The 20203-nt window shown below is 39.7% G+C and overlaps 1 protein-coding gene across 1 annotated transcript in view; it reads right to left on the reverse strand.

The window, feature by feature from the left end:
* Positions 1–20203, reverse strand: part of itsn1 (intersectin 1 (SH3 domain protein)) — a 68135-nt gene that overhangs the window by 37587 nt on the left and 10345 nt on the right. Inside the window, exons 3-17 of the mRNA XM_056291580.1 lie at positions 18571–18669; positions 17376–17439; positions 16828–16988; positions 16142–16327; positions 15378–15456; positions 14822–14931; positions 14546–14609; positions 13735–13872; positions 12753–12847; positions 11231–11370; positions 9861–9983; positions 9196–9345; positions 7458–7598; positions 7157–7244; positions 6144–6283 (exon numbers count right to left, since the gene is read on the reverse strand). Of these exons, the coding sequence (XP_056147555.1) occupies positions 6144–6283; positions 7157–7244; positions 7458–7598; positions 9196–9345; positions 9861–9983; positions 11231–11370; positions 12753–12847; positions 13735–13872; positions 14546–14609; positions 14822–14931; positions 15378–15456; positions 16142–16327; positions 16828–16988; positions 17376–17439; positions 18571–18669 (1778 nt within the window). The remainder of the gene's footprint in view (positions 1–6143; positions 6284–7156; positions 7245–7457; positions 7599–9195; positions 9346–9860; positions 9984–11230; positions 11371–12752; positions 12848–13734; positions 13873–14545; positions 14610–14821; positions 14932–15377; positions 15457–16141; positions 16328–16827; positions 16989–17375; positions 17440–18570; positions 18670–20203) is intronic.

The following is a 20203-nucleotide window of genomic DNA, read 5'->3' on the forward strand; positions in this document are numbered from 1 at the left end:
ACCTTTTCCAGCCTGATGAGCATCAACAACGGCTTTTCTGAGGTCCTCAGAAATCTCCTTTGTTCTTGCCATGATACACTTCCACAAACACGCGTTGTGAAGACCAGACTTTGATAGATCCCTGTTCTTTAAATAAAACAGGGCACCCACTCACACCTGATTGTCATCCCATTGGTTGAAAACACCCGACTCTAATTTCACCTTCAAATTAACTGCTAACCCTAGAGGGTCACATACTTTTGCAACTCAGAGATATGTAATATTGGATAATTTTCCTCAATAAATAAATGACCAAATATAATATTTTTGTCTCATTTGTTTAATTGGGTTCTCTTTATTTACTTTTAGGACTTCTGTGGAAATCTGATGATGTTTTAGGTCATATTTATGCAGAAATATAGAAAATTCGAAAGGGTTCACAAACTTTCAAGCATCACTGTATACACACACACACACACACACACACACACAGACCATACACCAGCCTATTAACTGCCAAGCGACACACACCCAAACTAACACCCCCCCACACACACCCCACCCACACACACACACACACACACTTCCAACAAACATGTACATACAGTTAAGTTTCAGTTATGTTCATACTTTGTTTACTCTTTTGAAGTGAAATCAACAGCTATTAGTCAGCAGTTTTTGTGCTAATTTGAACACACAAAATCAGAGCCCTGTGAAATGTCTCATTTAGACTGAAACAGTTTGCTCTAATATTTTCTTTGCTATGCACTTTCTAGTCAAAACCAAGCTACAGCAATTATTTTGTAAGTTTGTTAAATAGATCTGGTATATAGCCCTATGATGTGATGATATCATTTACATTTACAAATGCTGACTATCTTTACTATTGCACTTACTGCAAAATCGCTCAAGATAAATGTATAGTGTATATCATCCATTACCCCTATTCCTGACATACAATTTACAGTTTTACATGACATAGGTGTGTTTAGTGCGTGTAAGAACAAAAAAGCACTGCAAACTCAGTGTATATATGTCAATAGTTCTGAACTCCAGTCCTTGAGGCCCACAGACCAGCAAGTTTTATATTCTGCCAAGTTGTAGATTATGTTCACCTATACTGCCACGTCAGAATACCTGGCAGGACAGAAAACCAGCACTCGTGTTGGCCACGAGAACCGGAATTGAAAACCACTGTTAATAGGTGAATGTTGAAATAACATCAGTAGTCAAACACCTGATTCAAGTTATAGTCAAGCTTTAACAGGCTAAAACGTCATTCTGGACATGGGCCATGTGTGGTAGGCATGTTGAACAGGGCTGTATAAGATAGCCCTGCATCTGGATCCCCCTGTCCCAAAGATGGATCATGGTAAGATTAAACCAGGTGTGCAAAGCTAATAGCTAATTGTTACTTTAAATCACTAAAGCCCCCACCATGTAAAGCAGGCTGAACAAAATATTAACATAGCAGGTTAGTTTCTTTAAACGGCATATATTTGACTTAAAATTATCCTGTACTTACAGCAAAAATCACAGAATGCAGCTCCAAAACTTTATAAAGAACGCATACTATATTCTAGGTCTATCATTAAAGGCCATGTGACATTATAGAATATTATATGATATAATATCACAGCTGCAGTGCCACCCCAGGCCAGTAGAGGCAGTGTGCGCTACCTGTCTCCCCCTTTGTTCTTCCTGAAGCTTGCATCGCAGGACTTCTATCCTGGCACAGTGGTTGGCATAGAACTCACACAGACACTGGCATGGGCAGGGGGCAAGGGTGAGAAAACCAGCAAGATGACAAGATGTTGCAATACAGGAGACAAGGAAGTACACAATGTAGAAGGAATGGATTATTAAAAGAATAAACATTAAAAACAATGTGGGATTACGGTTGAAAATCAGGGGTTTAAAGGCAAAAAAGCAGAGTAGAAAGATGAACACGAAAGGGGAAATGTGAGGGGGAGGTCAGAGGGCAGTGCATATAGAGGACAGGAAAACAATAAGAAAAACAGGAGGGGCAGCATAGTCAAATATGTTTCACATCTCAGTTTTTTATGCCTATTTTACAAAAACTCAGGTGGAACCCAAGGCTAAGCGAAAAGACGATTAGAGTAGGTCCCCTTATCACGCTGAAGAAACTGGCGACAAAAACTGTTATGTGGTGGCTTAACCCTTCACAATACTGATCTGAACTGGCTAAACTGAAAAGAAAATAGGCAGGCAAAAACAGGATACCTTCCAACTAGATCAGCAAAACCCAAAATCCAGTGGGAAAAAAAATTGGGTCCTAGAAATAAACGTTTCAAAGTCACTTGTGCATTTGTGCAGTTCCTCCTCCCGTCCCTCATCTCATTTTCTGGACACATTAGAAGGGTTAATGCTGACCTGCCTCTGTGATCTAGAGGACATCAGGAGAAAAGTTGAGATTCAGCTCTACTAGAAAAAGACCTGAGTACCCCTCCACATGCTTCCTCTCAGTAGAATTTTGTTTGTCAAACTTCATTTAATCTGTTATCTGGCACCTTAATCAGCATTCCCATAGAATGGCAACACACTATGACAGTACTATCAAAAATATTTCTACAAAAAAAGCAACACATTTATATATTCAACAAAATGGGTGGTCTAGTTTGAACATAATAGACACAGGACAAATGAAAAATTATGAACATAGTCACCATTGGCTAGATGTGCTTGAAGGTGGGGTAATTAATTTTTTAGCTACACCAAGCGCTGGTTAGCATGTTACCCATTCAATTGTGAGACAGCTACTAAATCCACAGTACACCGGCAAGCATGCAATATAACACAAAGTAGTAGAAATACTCTGTAACCCCTTACATTAGGTGCACGTAATAAGGCCCTTATAAGTCCTTATAAAATACTTATTAACATTATATGTTAATAAGACTATATAAGTGTTAATAATAGCGTCATAAAGTGGTTTTCAGCCACTGGGTGCGAAATATACAAAAACCTACTTGGGCAGCACGGTGGCCCAGTGGTTAGCACGGTTGCCCCACAGCAACAAGGTCCTGGCAACAAGGTCCTGGGTTCGAACCCCAGGTCGTCTCAGGTCCTTTCTGTGTGGAGTTTGCATGTTCTCCCCGTGTCTGCGTGGGTTTCCTCTGGGTGCTCAGGTTTCCTCCCGCCATCAATAGATATACGTAAGTGAATACTACAATCTGTACCCCTGACCAAGGCATGGAAAGAAGAACTACAGTTGGTCCCCGGGTGCTGCACGGAGGCTGCCCACTGCTCCTAGCTACAGTGTGTGTTGGGGTGGGTTAAATGCAGAGGATGAATTTCCCCACAGGGATTAATAAAGTACATCTTACTTATTTCACCTTTTCCACACTCATCTTAGGTTGTAAGTCCAAACTGCATAAAACGTTGCACGTCACATCTACGGACCCTAATGACTAAAGGTTTTTAAAAGAATTTTGATAGTCCACCAAATTTTTTGATTTTGATATACTTTAATGATCTTATTACCCATTAACTAATGCTTATTATAGTCTTATTAACCAAGAATAATGTTAATAAGCATTTTATAAGGACTTATAAGGGCCTTATTATCTATTAACATTTATTACATGCACTTAATGCAAAGTGTTACCAAATATTGCTCAGAGAAATTAAATTATTTATCACAGTATCAGGTTTGCTATTTGGCTTGCCAAATCGGGTTCTCTAAAATGAATTAATTTTAGGGTGCAGGATTCTAGACATCTGAGCACAGCGTGGAATGTGTTTTACTTAGCTGGCTTTAAGGGCCCTCCCCAGTGGTTGGTTTTAGTGAAGCCCCACCTCTGTAAAATTTCAAATAAAGGCATCAGTTGTGTTTGTTTTGCCTCAGAGAGCCTACTTCAGAGTGTGGTACTAGTATGTTGACCATACATCTACGGTGAACATAAGCATCCTTTAGAAAGAAATGTTAATTGTTTTTCACTGCTTGGCAGCCAAAGACTAGTCACTTCAGAGACATGGGTTTTCAATCAGACAGTCCAGTTTTAAAATTATTTGTCTAGTCAGAGATGTCAACCAGATGTCTACATGTGACACTAAAACTGAGTATTTTTTATCCAAACCAACAACACACATGCTGCCCAATCAAAGCAAAGAATTGCTTAAAATAGTACTTTTTTCACATAAGCACGGAGTGAGTGATTCTCAGATCACTGATGTTAACTGGAAAAACACAATCGCACTGTGAATAGCTAATTCATTCAAGACATATGGTGTTCAAGCATATCATGGCAAAAATTAGATCATTTATTTCCTCAAATTATTATTTTATTTTCTAAAAGTGGTGGTTGTTGGCAATATGTGGATTTGATTCTTGTTGGGATTCTGGAACAGTTTGTAGTGCGAACTGGTCTTATTTCCTATTTCCTCCATACTATTCTTTCTAATGCTATGTCTTGACAGGTTACCAAATGTAATAAGTATTTAGAAGTACTTAATAAATTAAATATCTGTTTGTGAGTTATGAAAATATAACACATGGATAAAACATGCACAAATGCACATGTGCATGTTGTCTGGTTTTGCCAAATTGAAAATCTGGTAACCCTAATTGTCACCTGTCGGCAACAGATGAACAGCTACTAGGCTAATGGATGTGAGCAGGTGCTCAACCCAAACTCCCACCTGTAGTCCCCCCCCCCCCCAACCACCTTCAAAGCAAAAGTACACAACCCCAGGGAGTGAGTGGTCTTGTAAGTTTCATGCGATAAGGAGCAGTTGTCCTCTGTTGTGCTCTATGACCAATTACTTGAAAACATAAAATACATATTTTTAGGGTAAAACCAAAACTTAAAAGGAACTGTATACCGACCATAACATGTGTTTTATTGTATTACACTTTTATGTGACTACTGTGTTACAGGACTATTGTATTTGGGCCTCCAAAATCTTGTTTTTGAGGGCTCAAAGAAAAAATTAATGAATATGCGCCTACTTGCATGAAAAATCTAGAGTGCACAGTCTGTGAGTAGTTTATAACCACAACATAGCTTTGTTATCACAGCAGTATTGTGTATAACCATGGAAAAATACTACATCATGGTATTTTATAATTATTGATATTTTCAAATTATTTTGCAGAACTACAACAAAAGCATTACAAATGCTTTAGTTGGGTACCTTGTTATTTACCTAAGGCTGTATGGAGAGGGTGTACATCTTAATAAGGTTGGAGTAGGCCTTACCCTCCCCTAGGGGTGGGTATCGTTAAGATTTTAACGGTACTTCTACTCTTATCAATACTGCTTATCAATCCGGTACTGTAACGGTACTCTCGTCGGTTCTTTCTGTTATTTTTTTTTAAGAGAAAAAAACAAAACAAATTAAGAACAGAATTAACATTGCTTTATTTTCTCATGTCTGGACAGAGCGTTACTTTTAATCATTAATCCATGCTTGCATAATTTAGTTAACCGTGTGGGCTCTAGGCTGCTAGCATACATAACATACCTGAGGTGGATGGGGCAACGAGAGATGAACTACGAGCTAGGCAGTCGAAAACTGTGCATTTCTCCACCTGTATTTGATGCACTTTCGCTAGATGTTTCTAAAGTTTGCTTGTGTTTCCGCCCTGACATGCCAAAGACTTGCACTTGGGGCAAAGAGTACTCTCAGCATCAACTCTAGTGAAGTATAACCCGACTTTTGACCGTTTAATTCTTTCTTTCTGCAATTTTCACTATGTGTTTCACTATGTGTGTATGTGTGTGTGTGTGTGTGTGTGTGTGTGTGTGTGGTGTGTGTGTGTGTGTGTGTCAGAGAGAGAGGCAGAGAGAGCTGGGCCCGCCACTCCGTTCACACATACAACAGGCACTAAGAGAGAGAGCACTCTCTTCTGGATAGGGAATAGCGAAAATGCATCAGTGACAAATGTCTTTATCTTGTTGCAAATTAGAAACAGAGTCAGTGAGATATAAAGTGCAAGATACATTTATGTAGCCTAAATAAATAGGAAATTTATTTTCTTAATTTCTCCAATACCGATAGCAGAACAGTTAACGTCGGAACTTATCAATACCATGGTCTTTAAGAATTTAGCACCTGTACCCATTTAATACTGGGTTTCGGTACCCATCCCTATTCTCCCCAGTATCAAGCATTACTTAGCTGGTCAAGTAGTGATTTACCTTTAGCTGAGTGTTGAAAGCGTCTATCTCCAACAGTTTGGACCTGGTCTCTCTCTCTACAGCATCTAGCTGTTCTCTTAGCTGCTGTCGGTTGGTCTCCTTCTGCTCTACTGCCTTCTGCAGGGAAGACAGACTGTCACCTACACACACACACACACACACACACACACACGCACGCACACACACGCACGCACACACACACACAATTTCTAATTGGTTCAATGCCAAAATGAGGTAGATGTGTGGCTGCCAGTTATAATTTTTAAAAAATTAGGTGAATACAACAAGTGCCATGTATTTTGTTTTGCCTTTTAAGGTATCATTGACATGCAACAAGAAAAGGCCCGAAAGCTCATATTGGTTCACTCCTAGTTGTGTGTTAAATCACAACTTGAACGAGGTTTTTTGTTATGGAGAATCAGTGCAAGCCCTGATACCTGTACATAGAACCCCTCTGGTGATAATAAAAGTATGTTTCAGTTGACCCTCCTCTATAAGGAACCCTAGAATTATTGTACAGCAGAAAAACAGCAAAAAAAAGACAAGTTCAAACAAGAATAAGAGACAACTCAAACAAGAATGAAACTAAAATGGTCCGGCTGAAGAGGCAAATCTTTAGTATACATTTCAGAACTAGGCACAGTGTTTTTTGATAGAGGCAGATAGGGCATTCAAGAGAGAGGGAACAACTGCACTGAAGGCTCTGTCTCCCACAGTGGGCAACCTAGTGTGGGGAGTTATGAGGAGTCCAGTGTCAGAAGAGCACAGACTTCTGATGGGAGTAGGTCTGATCATCAGTACTTTAGTCTGTGGCATACTGATGGCTGAGTCAGTAAGGGCTGATGCCTGGTGTACATTAAACTGCAGCGTTTAGAGTCTGGTCTTGGGCCTTTACTGCATGTAACCTCCTCTAATATTCTCATTCTCCTCTCTCTCTTCTCTCTTCCTGTTACTCTTTACAAGACGCCAAAACAACCTTAAAAAATGTTGTGTTTATTGTTTGTGGTACTCACGATGCAGGCTGTTTTGTTGAACATGTTTCAGTTGGTCATTAAGACACTGTTTGTCAGGGATTAGTCTTCCTAGCCACTGCTGGGAGTCCTAGAAATGACAATAGATAAATAAGCCCAATCATTTTTTTTCTATTTTATTTCTAATATATAGACAATTCTTTCCAAAAAACATCTTCCACAGTAATGTGCACTTGGTGTGTAATATGGTTTTGTTAACTTCACTGCAACTAGTCATGCAGTCTTAGTGATGTGAGGTCTAAATGGTAATTTACTAATTTTTGGACAAGATGGTTTTACATACCTGCAGCTGCTGTTGTAGCTGGGTAATTTCAGCAATGCGTGTTTCTCTGGTCTGATTGGTCTGCTCCACTTCTCTCCGTTGAGCTGACAGGCGAAACCGAACATCTTGGAGTTTACCCTCTAACTGAGATTTCTTGTCATTCTATTAAGGGGAAAACAGACATGGGGGATGGAGAAGAGAGCAGAGATAATTCCATGTTTGTACTGTAAAACAGATGACGTTATGATGTTCATCCTTTTTATCTTATCATTGTATCATACTTATATATCTTGCCTTATATATCTTGCCTACTGCCATTAATTTTATTGTTTCTTTTGTCTGCGTGTTTTTATTCATTGCTAAATTTTAAATCTAGTCCACTTCATCTGCTGATATATAAATAATGTGGTTGTATTCGCCAAGTGACTGAACAGTCTTTTAATATTTTACTATCTCTGTGCTAAGTTATATATATATATATACATATATATATGTATATATATATACCCCCCTCTTTTCTCTTCAATTGTATTTGGCCAATTACCCCACTCCAGAGCCCTAGAAAGAGAGAGTTACGTCAATGAGAGGTCAGAACGCGAGAGGGTCACGTGGTTCATGTAGCTGCCGAATAGTTCCAAACGAAGCTTGGCGGGTCATTTAAATGAACTGCTTAGCCACGATTTCTGGTAACTACTAACCAATATTTTCAGATTTTTACATTTATATATAGATATAGATATATTCCAACGTGACACATATTCTATGCGCACTGTTTGTAACTATCCGGGACTCCCATGATCCGCCATTGCTGTTAAATAATTGGCCCATTGACGTCTACGGAGTTGACATAACTCTCTCTTTCTAGGGCTCTGCCCCACTCTTCTGAGCCATCCCGGTCACTGCTCCATCCCCTCTGCCGAGCCAGGGAGGGCTGCAGACTACTGCCTCCTGTGATACATGTGGAGTCACCAGCCACTTCTTTTTAACCTGACAGTGAGGACTTTCGCCAGGGGGACATAGCGCGTGGAACAGGCATCTCAACCGACCAGAAGAGGTGCTACTGCAGCGACCAGGACACATATCCACATGCGACTTCCCACCTGCAGACACAGCCAATTGTGGCTGTAGGGACGCCCAACCAAGCCAGAGGTAACACAGGGATTCGAACCAGTGATCCCCACATTGGTAGGCAACGGAATAGACTGCTACACCACCCGGACACCCCATATGTTATATTTTTTACCTGTGTGGCTTGTATTATCTTTATCATTATGCCATGCTGCAAATCAATTGCCCCACTGGCACAAATAACGTTGAACTGAACCTCACTGAACCTTGAGAGCCAAAAATCCAGGAATTCTACCTTTGACTTTGCATTAGGATTAGCCATCTAACGAGAATAATTTTATTAGTTATATCTTATCCAAAATGAAAGACTATTGATCTCAAAATGTAGGCACACATGATGGCTTAAATACATATAGATCTTTTAATGTCACGTTAGAAAAAAAATGCATCGTTTCACCAAAATTGACAAATCAATTATTAAGGTGTATTACATGTATGTGTTTTTCATATCCTGGTCAAACTCTAGCATGTTGTTTCTGGCTTAGCGAGAACCATGTTCACCAGCAAGAAAATCACTTAAGTGTGAATTTCTATGTTTAGTGTCTTTACATTACTTGTTACATTTTTGTGTTATAGCGTGTGTGTGTGTGTGTGTGTGTGTGTGTGTTTGTTTTGGAATAGGTATCATTACAAGAGCTTCCAGTTCAAACTCCAGGGTCTTCTTCCTTGCTTTGAGCAATACTATGGTCTCCTGTTCCCTGTTCCTCTGGGTCAGCAGCTCCTGCCGACGCTGGCGCTCCCACTCTAGCTGACGCTGACGCTCCAACTCCCGTTTAGCAGCCTGGACACAGCAAAATAGATGAGCACAGACCCATACATGCACAAACACCCACAGACAAAAAGACACATATCACCATCGACTATAATAATGACTAACTATTCCCAAAATTCACCAATGACAAGTACAGTAACTGTTGAAAAAAAAAGTCAGTTATACATTATAATATAAAAGTTATAGTATATGAAACATATTCAGACACTTTCAACACTAAATGAAGGTAAATGACTGCACAACAATTTAGACAACTAAGTAATACTCCATAGTGAGGAACGATAAGGAGAGGACAGGTTCCAACAGTTAAAGAGATACCATTATTATACAGTTAAAGGTTAAAAAAGATTTTGATTCCAAAGGCAGCTTCATTAATTAGCCTGCCGAGTTGCAAGAAAAAGAACGTCTAGAAACAATATTAGAACGAGATAAAAACCATAATTTCTCATCATCATCATTAATTTTAAAGAGGATTATTAGTAAGTAGAATGTGAACACTTTTCACTTCCTTCTGTCAGTTGTACCTCTCTCCTCTCGATCTCTTTGCGTCTCTCCTCCTCTCTCTGTCTCTCCAGCTCTCTCTGCTTCTCTAGTTGTTTCTCCAGTTCCTGTTGTCTTCTCCTCTCCTGTTCCAGACGCTCACGCTCCTGGGTTAAACAAACAGACAAAAAAAAAAACAACATAATTATTGTCGTGTTGCATTTTTGATGTACAAACCTTGTGAAAAATAAAAAACTCAGCTCTGCTAGATTCCAAAGGACATCTGGAATGTGACTGTTACAATTACAGAGGCAAGAAGGTGGTTTTGTGTGAGCCATAGGGCTCGTACACAATCATACACACAAAACACACGATCATACGCAGCTGACATTTTAGTTGACAGTTAATTGTCATACAATTAAATTAGATTACATTTTGGTAATTATTTGGTCATTTTAACAAAAAAATGGGTGAACAGTTATTAATGTAGCGGGACACTTGATTTCATTTCCAAAAATATAATATGCAATGGGGGAGCATGTTTCCAGCCAAGCCTTCCTGAGAATCATCTAGCGAGAAAAAGATGAATGGAAACAACAAAATTCAACAAAAGTTCCACAATATTGCTTTAACGGTTTCACATTCACTTGAGGTGTTTACTCCTTCTGTCAATAAAGGGTTTCTGTGACAACTAAGCAATGCAAACACAACTGTAAAATAAATAATGATGTAGCATGTATTACAAGTCAGTGCATTGCAAAATTCTCAATTGTGTTTCAACAATCGACACACTGCAAAGGACTGTTTATAAATTATCGGCAGCACAACTTCCCCCGGAGCCGTCGAGCATAAGGAGAGACTCTACACAGTAAAGAAATCCATTGGGTCACACATCAGAATGGCCTATTGGCACCTCTCTGTCATCATACGGCTTTGCAAAGCAAGAAATATGGTTAATGGGAGCTGATACAAAAGAGCCTGCCCAACAGTTGTGAAATCTAGACATGGAAAAAGAGCCAAGCTCTTTGTTTTCAGGTAGACAGTTTGTTTGCCTCAACCAAAATGATGGAAATGTTCCTAATTTTTACCCTATTTGTTGTGATATTTCTAACACTTGTTTAAAATTCCCTTGAAATTTGAATGGAAAGATGATTGTGAAAACTTATTGTGCAAAATAATCGCAGTCAGCTCAAATCGTGACCGGGCGATCATGTAATAATTGTGACAGGTCTAATTAGCTATAGAAACATGACCACTCTTTAAGGCGCTGGACCCAAGTTTGGCTCCTCCATTTATGTCTTTTTGTACTGTGTCCCTTCCCTGCCATTTCTCCCTCCTCTTCATTTGTACAGTAAGCCATAATCTCGCAACATGTTTGACAATAACATTTTCTATCATTTTGTATGTATATTACCTTCCTTTCCTGCTCTTCTCTTTCCAGTGCAGCAAGCCTCTCCTGCTCTTTTCTCTGCTGCTCCAACAGGGCCTGTCGTCTCTTTTCCAACTCTAGGTTCCCTCGCTCAAAGTTCTCCCTCTTCTTGTCCTCAAAGGTCACTGTGGAGCAAGGGACACAATAAGGCTTAGAAAAATATGGGATGGATAGAATTCAAGAATATCCTACAATTTAAGGGAAATATTAAATTTTTAATGAGATTTTGGGTATAGGATTGAGCTGAACTTCCAGGAAGTCTGACAACAGTTATGGCTGTGTGAGTTGACCCAAACTAATAGCTGTAAGTCTGATAAGACTGCAGGGCTCGAGAGTGCGACCAAAATTTTTAAGAGTGCGACTGAAAAAAATTATAGGTCGCACTGGTGCACCCGATGCTGCTCGGGTGAACACTGAAATCTCTTTCGCAAGCGCAGCATCTCTCTGTGCTCTCCTGACGGTATCGTGGTCTAAACCAATAAGAGACAGAGCTCGGGCGGGTTCTTGCCTCTGATTGGCTGTGGTCCTTTTCACTGCTCTAAGTAGTGTCAGTTCAAAAACGCGAGCGACCTGAGCAGGCTGAGCGCCAGAGAACTTGAACGGGAGAATAATAGCCTAAACGTCTACGCCAGCGTTTCTCAAAGCTCTCCTGGAGGACCACTTGTCCTGCATGGTTTAGATTGCTCCCTGCTCCAACACAGCTGATTCACATGATCAACTCGTTATTAGCTCCCGAAGCTGCCTGATGACAAAACTGATCATTTAAATCAGCTGTGTTGGAGCAGGGAGCGATCTAAAACATGCAGGACAAGTGGTCCTCCAGGAGAGGTTGGAGAAACACTGGTCTACGCGACAAAACGAGTGAAAATGAAGAGAGGTAGAGCCATTGAAAGTTTTTTCATTAAAAGCACAAACACTTTTATTTGGAAATGTTTAAATGTTTTAAATGTTCAATTTAAGCTCAGTGTAGCACTTTAAACACTTTATTTTTCTTTATATATTCTTCATATATATATATATATTCTTTATATATTGTGTTTAAAATAAAGACAAGCTTTTTCTACACCTTATTGTTTTAAAAAATCATTCACAGAAGAGCGATAAAAAGGAGACCTTTTGGTGTTAAAGGCAATGCAATGAAAAATGTGGGTGCACCTAAATTTTGTGCTGGTGCACCTAAAAAAAAAAGTTAGGCACACCAACGCAACCAATGCAAAAAGTTAGTGTAGAGCCCTGGACTGAACAATCCAACAAGAGATTTCATTTCCAATTTTTGTGCTCAGCACTGTTGACTGAGAACATGTGAAACTGGTGTTCAAAAATCTGAAGATTAGCGAGTATGGAATCACCAGTTACTTCTCAAATGTCATAGGTGGGACTATGGGGATAAGGGCCTCCATCAAAAACTGTGATGTCTGAATTCAATGGTTGCTCAGGGTGGGTCCAGCTTTAGGTTGGTAAATAATGTGATGTGTTAGGCGGGTCTCACAATAGATTGACCAGTCACCCGGTAGTTTCTTTTCCTGGCTGCTCTCCGTTTCTTCTTCTTTCTCCTCCTGGACACTTTTCTGGTCCGACTGAACACTGTCACTACGTACACGCCTAAAAAAAAAAAGCATACACACACAAAATTAAGAGTACAAACTGCACACACATACCCATCAATCTGACTCAGCACTGTTACGACAGACAAGAGAAACACTCACATGATGACTCATACAGTTCTGCAATGAATCACTCTCTCTTACCCTCTCACACTCACACACAGAATTTGTAACCTCTGAGGTGGCAACCGTCAAGTCAAACTTTTCCAAAATTCTTTAACAAATACCAAATAATCAGGAGGGTGGGGGAAAATCCTTCAAGTACTAAACAGATACTAGCAAAGGGATAGTTTTTTGTTTAAAATTTGAGCGTGTTATATATGGCAATGCTTCCAAATCCAGTCCTCAAGTGCCCCAGGTACTATTGGTTTTCCATTCGTCCAGGTTAAGTAGATTCACCTATTGTGTCATGTTCTCACACCATCTAATCAGGGACTGTGTCCAAAACCATGTACTAAAATACTGCATAGTAAAGGAGTATGTGCTGCATACAACCTAATCGAAACTGCATTGCTTGTCTGTGTCACTTCCCAACGCGTCCACAAAATCTGCAAACTACATTGTACATACTCAGAATGTAGAACGTACTAATTACAGAATGTAGTTAGGGACAGAGGCAGGGAGTTTATAGATGTGGCACAACAGATGAATGTATTGGACTACTTGGTAATATGGGGGGGGACAGCAGAACCCATGTGCTTGAGGATTGGATTGTGAACCACTGAGGAAAGACTGGTTTACCAGGTAGTTGTAACTACATGTAGATGGTGGCAAATCTGGCACTAACACAGGCGGTAACAGCGGGCCAGATAGACAATCAAGCAGCCAAGCTGTCAATTAGTCATACATTTAATCAAATGACCAATTATTCGGTCATTAAGTTACCTGAATGTGGGTGGTAAGTAGTCTGGTGGCAACACAGGTGGCAGTGGTAAACCAGACATTGCCATGTCTATGAGGTGCATGGCCAGGATAAACTCCTCAGCAGTTAGTTTTCCATCTTGGTCAATATCTGATAGATTCCTACAGCAGAAAATGTTAGATTGTTATTGAAGAGATCGTTATTTGTCATTATGGCACCATTTCAGTCTGTTTTTTCTAAACCATCTCTTTGACAACTCTGAATGTTGCTGCCAATAATTTGTTATAGAAACACAATTTATCATTTAAAATGACCCCCAATAGTTAACACCATGTGGCTAAATATTAGCTATATATGAACATGCAGATAGTTTCTAAAACAACTGGACTCACTATATCTAATTCATGCACATTTTGGCTGATGTGGTGGTGATTGAACCGTTGACTTTATAGTTGGGACAGTGGCTGTTAATGCTGCCACTGCAAGTTAAGACCACCTCTCACTGGCACCAGCTAACGCAGGTCAGGAAGAACGCTCCTACTCATTTTATTATACTGCTGGTTTTGCAGAATAGCACAAAATACAGTACCAGTTTTTTTTTAGGCATAGCTGATTTTACAACATGAAATGCATAGAGAATAATATTTTGCTGGCTGTAAAACAGACAAAGTAGACAGACAAAATAAAAGAATAGGAAAACAAAATTCTTGGTGTCATGAATAGGACGTAATAAAATTGAGAGCTGACTAAGGTTTACAATGCTAGCTCTCAAAATGCACATCTAATTTGGTCAAATTTGAATTTAAAAGGACTATTGATGTCACTGATACTAACCATATAGAAGCCAGCTGGCTCTGAGGAAGACTGGACTGCATTAGGATAGTGCGAGCCTGGGGACCTAGAATGAATGAACATACACACGCATGCACAAACACACACACACACACACACACACACACACACACACACACACACACACACACACACACACACAGGTAGACCCACAGCTATATACAAAAATGCTTACCAAAAGCATAAAGATGTGCACATGCAAAAATATATGTAAAATGTAGCTGAGCATATGACTACCAGATACTTGTTTGTGCGTACCAGTGAGGTGTCCACTCATCATCTTGTCGTGGGAGTTGAAGAGCTGTCTATACTTAAGCCTAGAGGACTGAGGTACCGCCCAATCAGAGTGAGAGGGAGGGGTCTGGGCACTGAGGAGAACCAAAGAAAGGGGGAAAAATTTTTTAAAAAAAAAGATAAAATAGCACTATTGCCCATAAGAAAACAGAGACTTTTGAAACGGAAAAGACAGCAGGGCATGCACACCAACCACTCCCATATTCCTTACCAAGATAAGCCAAGATTCAGTATCTGGAGATACTGAATGAAAATATTTGCAATATGGAATTAGCACAAAATAGAAATTTAAAATGCATCTCATCAAAATACCAAGTGGAATAAACCTGGTGTTTTTATTTTCTTAGTTTTGCTGAGGAGTGGACTGACTTAATCCAAAAGCTATCATCACCAGGTTAGTGTAAACAAGACTAACTTCATCTAGCAGACTGACCAAATTAACTTCACTGTTTGAGGCCCTTACTCTGTACATTGTTAGAGGACAAACGAATGCACTACTCATTTCTATAATGTCACCTACCCAACAGCATCAAAGGATGGCCCCTTCTGGAGCTTGGTATTTGAACGAGAGAACGAAGACGACTTGTTGATAGAGGAAGCTGTGAGAGATTAAGGAGATGTTAGTTAACTCATTTTACCTCGTCACATTCAAACAGCCTGCAAAATAATAACCTTGTTAATTCAAAAACTCATATAAAGCTTGACTTTGCAATCTCCTCAGCATGCTGAAAGCAGATGATAATGCAACCTGCAGGTGTTCTAGCTACAGGCAGAAATTATTAATGTCACCGAGTGGGGACTGACTGTAATTGGCCACTTCTGCTGACTCAGTACTTTACGTACTATATGCGCTGATGGGTGCAGTGGTGTAGAACGGTTTTCTTTTCATTATAGTTAATGACTATTTAAATTAACATGTGATGGAGCTGTTCTTTAAAGCTGGCAGCAATATCAATTCCCTGGCAAGAAGAAAATATTTGTCCTTTCTCATAGCTCTGGACCAACCAGCTTCATATTGTGAGTGACCTGCTACTTAATAGGAATGTGGCTTTTAAACAAACATTGTACTATCAATTTGATGTCTAAACTGTAACAGCAATGTAAAAGAAACATTTCTCACTGTCTATATGAATGCTTTTACATTGAGGAAATATGGATTTAGGCCTTGTGACAGAAACCATTGCACATAAACTAAAAATAGGTTGATGGAATGCTGATCATTTCTCTTAAAGCAACTACTACATCTCAGCATGCTACCATCTTTCCCGTTAGTGTGACTGTTACCTGGGAGGGAGAAGCCTGCGACTGGCTGGATCATGCCTGTGGGGGGAGTTCCATTGGCAATGGGAGGGGGGAGGGGAGGGGGGGCAGAGGAGACGAGGGGAGGGGATACCCCTACGGGAAGAGGAGGCAGTGGGAGAGGGGGGACTCCTGGCAGAGCAGTTGGTATGGGAGCCATCGGAGGCATGCCTGGAGAAAAGGGATAACATGAAATGGCAGATGCTATCAATAAAAAATTCTCTTTTGATGCATCACATCTATTGAATGAGGCAATGAGAGATCGCTGAAAATTAACAATGTAACAAAAATTATGATTTCATCTTTCTTTGATTTAATCATTTATCTAAACCTGAGGTCCATACAGCAGGAACTAAAATAGACAAGCGCCATAAATATTAATACATAGGTCACTTTATTCTGACCCCAAAAGGCACCAAGAGACTGGAGAAAGAAAAAAAAAACTACAGGTGGGAGATATATCTTAAGGAAAAAAAAATGTGTGTGCACTCAATATAGATTTAAAATCAACATTTTTTTTCACTGAATGTGTATATGCAGTATTATGTATGAAAAGGGAGTATTAGTGTATACATTTGGGTGACAGACTATACATTTATATCATAACTATAACACAAATTGCTTGGGGGAGTGTGTGTGGGGGTGTGTGTGTGTGTGTGTGTGTGTGTTACCAAAGCCGGTCTGTGGTGGTATAGAGAGTGGGGGTTGTTTCATGCTGGGGGGCAGGCTGGGAGGCAGAGGGTGACCCTGGAGTTTCAGTTTGATGAGTTTCATGGCGATAGAGAACTCATGGATATCCATACGCCCGTCACTGTTCATGTCAGCCAGGGCCCTGATGGCAGAGAGATACCCAGAAACACATGTAAGTTAAAGAGACATAACATTTTTATCTATAATTTGTAGTTTTTCCCAAGAGTCACAATGTATCAGTGACATTTTTAAGCACCATAGCTTGCTTAGAAATATACAGCAGTGAGTGGGTGTGGCCTCTTTTGGTTGTATTCAAAACTGACCAAAAAAGTGACAGAAAAAGCCTGTGCACTTGAGATTTTTTAAAGGGATTTTTTTTTCCTTTAAAAAATCTCAAGTGCACAGGCTTCCTGAATGAGCTGGTAACCATCCCCAGCCCCCAATGATAAGGTCTTTTAATCATTTGAGATCATTAATTGGTTAACTTCAGTTTGTAAGCCGACAGCAACTTCCTGGATTTGTGACTCACCAGATCTGGGCCAGGATGGGAGGGGGCAGCCCTGACTGGAGGAAGAAGTTTCTTGCTTGGTCACCTTAGAAACACACAGGAAAAGGACGTAGCAATGCTTGTTAAATAAAAAAAAAAAAAACATGGAGAAGCTTAAATTATGATTTAAAACAACTGGTTAGATTATCAATTTTTTTCACTTTATCTAGAAAGAAAGTCGTTATTCCCACCGATTTAAATAAAAACAAATGTCCTTTTTTAAACTTTCTATCACGAGTTCATTTAAGACAATACCTGACCCAGGAGTATTTAAATCATAATAATAACCCTGGAAAACAACTTGTCAGCTAAATAGTTGTTAGTATTATTTTGATAGATTAAACTCCAAGTCTAAACATTTGGAAATGAGTAAAAATTACAAACTCTATTTTAAGATAGCTAGCAGCAGTGAGTGTACTTGTTAGTGCAGTTAAAGGTCTACACGACACTAAAACAACTTATTTTCACTGAATACTGATGTACCTGGAAACATCCAAGTCAGAAATATCGTCCCTGGTGCTTATCTTGACATTTTAGTGCAATCTATAAGCAAAGCAATGAATTTCAGCCCAGTGCTACTAATGTGGATATAACTGCGTCATCATAACCACGGAATGTCATCGGCTTGGCTATGTGATGTGATACGAGTCACAACCCCACCCCGGCTACACCCTTCCACCTTCTTCTATGAATAAAAAAAATTTTTTTTTTTAAATACTTCCATGGAGGAGAATTTTAGCAAGGAGAGAGATCGAGAGAGCGAGAGAGAGCGAGAGAGAGAGAGCGGATAGTTATCATGAGACGACAGACCAAAGTTACATATTTCTGTATTTTTCAGTAGTTCTAATTTCATTGTGGATTTTTTAAAATATATTTTTCACTTAATTTTCTATAGTTTTGATAGATCACTGGAATTAGTGCTCTCGCTTCCTTCCATGGTTGCTGTTGACTCCAGCGCTGTCAACAGTAGATTGAGTTATTCTCAAAAAAACTGCGGGGTGTGGTTTGATACCTGCAGCCCAACATTTTCCCCAAATTCTGGCATTCTTTAAATCTCAGATGGAGCTGCGGTCTATCTAAACTGGGGTGTTTTGTTGACCTTTACGTGTGCATTTTGAGGCGAGGCTTTGTGCCTGCCTGTGTGAGAATACATGTTGAGCGTGTGTCTGCATGTTACCTGTGATGTAACCTGCAGCTGTGGGGGTGAGACTGTGAAACTGCTGGTCATGTTTGGCTCTCTCATCCACTGAGATCAGAAACACATCTGATATTGGCCCTGAAAAACACACCATACACTCAACAACGCAATGGCAGAAAGTGTGGAAGAGAGAGAGAGAGAGAGAGAGAGAGAGAGAGAGAGAGAGAGAGAGAGAGAGAGAGAGAGAGAGAGAGAGAGAGAGAGAGAGAGAGAGAGAGAGACCAAGAAGCCTGAACAGAATGTGTGATGAGTTTCAATACCTGTAAAGGGATTCCCTAGAAAGGTGACGTAAGAAAGCATATCAAGTGTACAATTCGAGTAAAGAAATGGTCGAAGGACAGATAAATAAATACTTAGACAAAGGTTTTATTGTTTCCAGCATGCATCGCACATGATGAAATCAATCTGCCATCAAACAAGCATCAATCTGGCATTTTACAATAAGCTCCACCAATGGGGGGGGGCATTCAAGATGACGTTGATTTTTATGAACAAAACTGGCTGTAATCTGAATGACTGATCAAGGCTGGGCAAGTCTTTCATTCCAAATCGACATGTGGCCAGACAGGTCCTTTTTTCCGCCATCCAATCTACTCAGTTTACACTTGCGTAAAGCTGTTTCTGTTTACATTGATCTTTTCTTTCATGAGCAGGCATTTTCAAAGATCTCAGGATCATTCTAGAAGTTAGAAGGGTGTCTGAAATTACTGAAGGTTTGCCATTCTAAATAAAACTGTATCAAGGATTATTTTGTTTACTGGCCAGAATTGTGGAGATTATATTACTTTCTAAACACTAATAATAATAATAATCATCATCATCATCATCATTACATTTATACAGCGCTTTTCTAGACAAAGAAGACAAAAGAAACAGCCCTGAATGTCACAAAAAGGCTGGACAAATGTGACTCTCTGCTTGCAATAAAGAAAGGTACCCATCTCTGATATTTCTAGAAAAGCCTACAACAATACAAACACTCCATTAAATCTTAATGTTGCCCTAGAACTTTCTTTATCCACCAGCACTGGAAAGGATGTCAAAATAGTTGTAGAGGTGCACACTTTAAGTCTTTCTCCCACAATGTTTTTAAGTGAATGCCATCTTTACTATGACACTGATAAGATGATTAGTAATACACAAAGACTTAGTGGCATACCACTAGTAATTAAGATGGTAGATAACCGTGCTTTTGAGCTACAACACACCACTGCTATCAAGTCTGCACAAACAACATTGAGGAGACGTGTGATTCTCCTTCAGCAGTGACTCGAAGGTCACATCCTGCAGTAATCTGGTGTTCAGCCTCTATCATGGTGCCTGTGAGTTTGCATTTGGATTGATAAACTCTACAGCAGCCTGATCTGTAAGGGCAAACTTTGCAGTAAACAAGTTGGCTTATGATGTTTACTACCGAGTCGCCTTCTTTCAAGTAGGAGTCATGGCAAGGTTGAAAAAGGTGTATTCCCTCTTATGTGGATTTGCCAACAAACATATCATGAACTCGCCAAGTGTCATCCCATACCCCCTTTTGAATGAACCTGAAAAGATTAAGGTACACTAAACTGAGTCCATCCTGCTCAAGAGGCAACTAAAACTTAGCTTTGTAGAC

Source organism: Lampris incognitus, chromosome 13, assembly GCF_029633865.1.
Source record: "Lampris incognitus isolate fLamInc1 chromosome 13, fLamInc1.hap2, whole genome shotgun sequence".
In the NCBI taxonomy this organism is placed as follows: Eukaryota; Metazoa; Chordata; class Actinopteri; order Lampriformes; family Lampridae; genus Lampris; species Lampris incognitus.